Source organism: Garra rufa, chromosome 12 (assembly GCF_049309525.1).
Source record: "Garra rufa chromosome 12, GarRuf1.0, whole genome shotgun sequence".
NCBI classification, from domain to species: domain Eukaryota; kingdom Metazoa; phylum Chordata; class Actinopteri; order Cypriniformes; family Cyprinidae; genus Garra; species Garra rufa.
In genome coordinates, this window is record NC_133372.1 from 428,253 (window position 1) to 432,558 (window position 4,306).

General features: G+C 35.9%; 1 protein-coding gene across 1 annotated transcript in view; it reads left to right on the plus strand.

The window, feature by feature from the left end:
• Nucleotides 1–2,094, plus strand: part of LOC141346754 (transmembrane protease serine 6-like) — a 16,452-nt gene extending 14,358 nt beyond the window's left edge. The window contains exon 16 of the mRNA XM_073851704.1: nt 1,792–2,094. Coding sequence (XP_073707805.1) covers nt 1,792–2,094 — 303 coding nt within the window. The remainder of the gene's footprint in view (nt 1–1,791) is intronic.
• The last annotated feature ends 2,212 nt before the right edge of the window (nt 2,095–4,306 follow it).

Sequence of the window (4,306 nt, forward strand, 5' to 3'; positions counted from 1 at the left end):
TCAAGTCATTCCACCGAAAAATGTTTAAAAAAGAACCCAGTTAATGTTTTGGAATGGCTGAGTCAAAGTCCACACTTTAATCCAATTCAAATGTTGTAGAAGACCTAAGCAAGCATTTAATAGGAGGAAACCCACAAACATCACAGAGTGGTTCTGCACAAAGGAATGGGCTAAAACTAAAACATGTTATTGTGCAGGACTGATCAGCATTTACAAGAAACATTACCTTCAGTTACTGCAGCAAAAGGGGATCACATCAGATACTGAAAGCAAAGATTCACATACTTTTGCAATGCACAGATGTGTAACACTGGGTCATTTTTCTCAATACATAAATACATTTATTAAATCACTTGTTCGATTGGGTTCTCTTTGTCTACTTTCAGCACTTATCTGAAAATCTGATGATGTTTTGAGTCATATTTATTCAGAAATATTGATATTTCTAAAGGGTTCACAAACTTTCAAGTAGCACTGTGTGTGTGTGTGTGTGTGTGTGTGTGTGTGTGTGTGTGTGTGTGTGTGTGTGTGTGTGTGTGTGTGTGTGTGTGTGTGTGTGTGTGTGTGTGTGTGTGTGTGTGTGTGTGTGTATACATTTGTGACCCTGGAGCACAAAACCAGTCTTAAGAGGCACAGGTGTACAGTACAGACCAAAAGTTTGGACACACCTTCTCATTCAAATGAATGTGAAGGTGTGTCCAAACTTTTGGTCTGTATTGTATATTTGTCTGTTTATTGAAGTTTTTACTCTACATTTGTGCAGTTTTCAGTGTGTTAGTGATTTTTTTTTAATATATATAAATTAATAAATAAATATTTTTTAAATAAGTTTTTATACAAAAACTTATTTTTTGTGTAAAATTCACTTTATAAAAGACCCACATTTCTAACTTTAATTCATGGGGATAACATGGATAATTGCACATGGTTTAGAGTAAGATTTTTGCCCATCTTTTGGAAAATCCAGTTTTAAAAGTAAAAAAAAAAAAAAAACTTTTACCAGTAGGTGGCTGCAGAGCTCCACTATTTGCTATTTGACCACCTGAAAGATATTTTTTCACAAGTTTTTTCAGTTGAACTCATATCTACAGTACAGACCAAAAGTTTGGACACACCTGAATGAAAGGTGTGTCCAAACTTTTGGTCTGTACTGTATTTGTAGCAATAGCCAAAAATACATTGTATGGGTCAAAATGATCGATTTTTCTTTTATGCCAAAAATCATTAGGATATTATGTAAAGATCATGTTTCATGAATATATTTTGTAAATTTCCTATCATAAATATATCAAAACTTAATTTATGATTAGTAATATGCATTGCTAAGAACTTCATTTGGACAACTTTAAAGGTGATTTTCTCAATATTTGTATCTTTTATATTTTTTTGCAACCTCAGATTCCACATTTTCAAGTAGTTGTATATCTGACAAATATTGGCCTATCCTAACAAACCATACATCAATGGGAAAACTTTAGATGATGTATAAATCTCAATTTTTATGACTGGTTTTGTGGTCCAGGGTCACAATTTAGTTTTAGAATTTTTTTGTTTTAGATTTTTATATTTTCGTACATTTAAGTTCAACTGTATTTCAGTTTGAAGTTTATTTGAAATTGATTTTGGTTTAGTTTTAGTTAACTAAAGTAATCCTGCACACACCTGATGATATTTCCTGCAGCCGAATGCATTCACATCTATATGAATAACGCATAAATCTCTCTCCACGGTCCCTCATTTAACTGTAGTCTACTGACACGTCTGATTCCCCTGAGCGTAGACACCTTACAGCCCATCAGTGAGAGTCCTGACCCCGCCCCTCACCCTCCCTCTGACCCCGCCCCTCTGTGTGTCTGTGCTCCTCCCATCAGGCAGAGTCCCACGGCGACGCTGCAGTCCACCAACACGCACACGCAGAGCTCCAGCTCCAGCTCCGGAGACGGCAGCCTGTTCCGGCAGAGAGGCAGTCAGGCGGCGCAGCCTGACGAGACGGGGCGAGTGCCACCCTACGTCGACTTCACGCAGTTCTACCGGCTCTGGGGCTCCGACCACAACGACGGCCAGGGTCTGTCTGCGGATCTGGGGCCGCAGTGAGTCACCCGTCCCATTGGCCCTCTGCCACGCATCATTATTCACATCTGTGAGTTGATTGGACTATATTTTCAGACTGCAATCATGAATGGAGGAGCTCTGACTGTATCAAAGAGAAAATCATCAGCAGTTCAGCAGCAGATTGTGTTGGTTCTCAGTGACGTTTACGCTCCAGCGTCATGTTATGATCACCCTGCTGTCCTTGAGTTTCACAGCTCCTCACACTCCTGTTTCTCTGAGCTTCTTTCTTTCTTTCTTTCTCAGTGGAGTTTGACGTCTCTGTAAAATCACAGTGCGGTTAAACCGGCTGAGCTGCATATATACGTCTGTCTGTCTGTGTTTGTGTGTCCTTTCAGTTTTTAGTGTCTTCCTATAATAAACAGCTCTTGTTTCAGCTCCACATTCTGGTTTGGTTTCTCATGCGTCAGAGATGCTGACCTTAGTTTGAAGACTCGTCTGATTCTACAGGTGCTGCTCTAATGATTATCATCCATCTTTTTCTGAACCATTACCCGACTGGACCAGTGCTTTACAGTCAAATTAACATATTTTTTGCACCAATAATAGAATGTTAAACCTGTGCACATTTATATATATATATATATATATACACACACACACACACACACACAGTGCTACTTGAAAGTTTGTGAACCCTTTAGAAATATCAATATTTCTGAATAAATATGACTCAAAACATCATCAGATTTTCAGATAAGTACTGAAAGTAGACAAAGAGAACCCAATCGAACAAGTGATTTAATAAATGTATTTATTTATTGAGAAAAATGATCCAGTGTTACATATCTGTGCATTGCAAAAGTATGTGAATCTTTGCTTTCAGTATCTGATGTGATCCCCTTTTGCTGCAGTAACTGAAGGTAATGTTTCAATTCAGTCTGTTTTTTACCGTTTTAACATGGATTTCTATGGAGACCGGAACACGAAAGCACCCAAATGGAAGTTAGAATTCATGATGGCGCCTCTCATCGGTTACTCAGAAAAAAGGTGGATAGTCAGGGTTATTTCCACTCAATCTTTCAATACACAGGAATCAAATAGCATTTATTTGTGACAGACATCCTATTACGATGTGGTAAAATTGTTTATTGTTTGTTTAAAAAATACAGAAATGATATCAGAAATGTGTCAGTCCTTTGCACTACGGTGTTATTTTAGCATTATTTCTATACTATTTTTATTAATACTTTGAATTGACTTTTATTTTGTATATTTTTAGTTTTCATTTTAAATTCTAAAATGTCATTTTTGTTTTTAAAGATAAATATGCCAAAGAATATACATAATTAGAAGAAAAAATAATTCTTTTCAGCTTAATTTTATTTCAATTCTAATTTTCAAGTTTTTTTACATAATATTAGTGTATAGTTTTTATTTTTATTCAACACTGTTTATAATTTATTTTTAATAGTTTTAGTTAATAACATTTTGCAGATGAAAAAGTTGTGAAATTGATGTCTGCTATTGTCCTCCAAAATACAATCTCACACTTCAGCTATAAATATGGAAAATGATGAGAGGAGTCAGCATACAGGTCATGTACAGTATCTGCTGGATTTGTGCAGATTATTCTAAATTTTAGCTGATTTTTCATTTTCAGATGATAATGTGAGTAGAGCTGAGTCATGATACTTTGCTCCTAAACTTCAGCAGCCCCTCATCACAGGACCTTAATAAAGGATATTTGTGACCCTGGAGCACGGGTATATTTGTAGCAATAGCCAAAAATACATTGAATGGCTCAAAATTATTGATTTTTCTTTTATGCCAAAAATCACAAGGATTGTGTTCCATGAAGAAATTTTGTACATTTCCTATCGTAAATATATCAATGCTTATTTTTTGATTAGTAATATGCATTGCTAAGAACTTCATTTGAACACATTTAAAGGTAATTTTCTCAATATTTAGATTTTTTTTTGCACCCTCAGGTTCTAGATTTTCAAATAGTTGTATCTCGGCCAAATCAACCATTATGACTGGTTTTGTGGTCCAGGGTCACATTTAGAAACCAGTCCTTTTTATTGCAGTTTCACATACATATCATGTGAAAAACATGTGGAAATCCTAAATATGTCAGACATTCTCAGCTGTTCCTCCACTAGGTGACGCTATAGTAAGTGAATTGACTTGATTGAGGTTTCCTGGAAAACACGTGAAGCAGTAATGATGCAGCATCAACAGACTCTGTTGG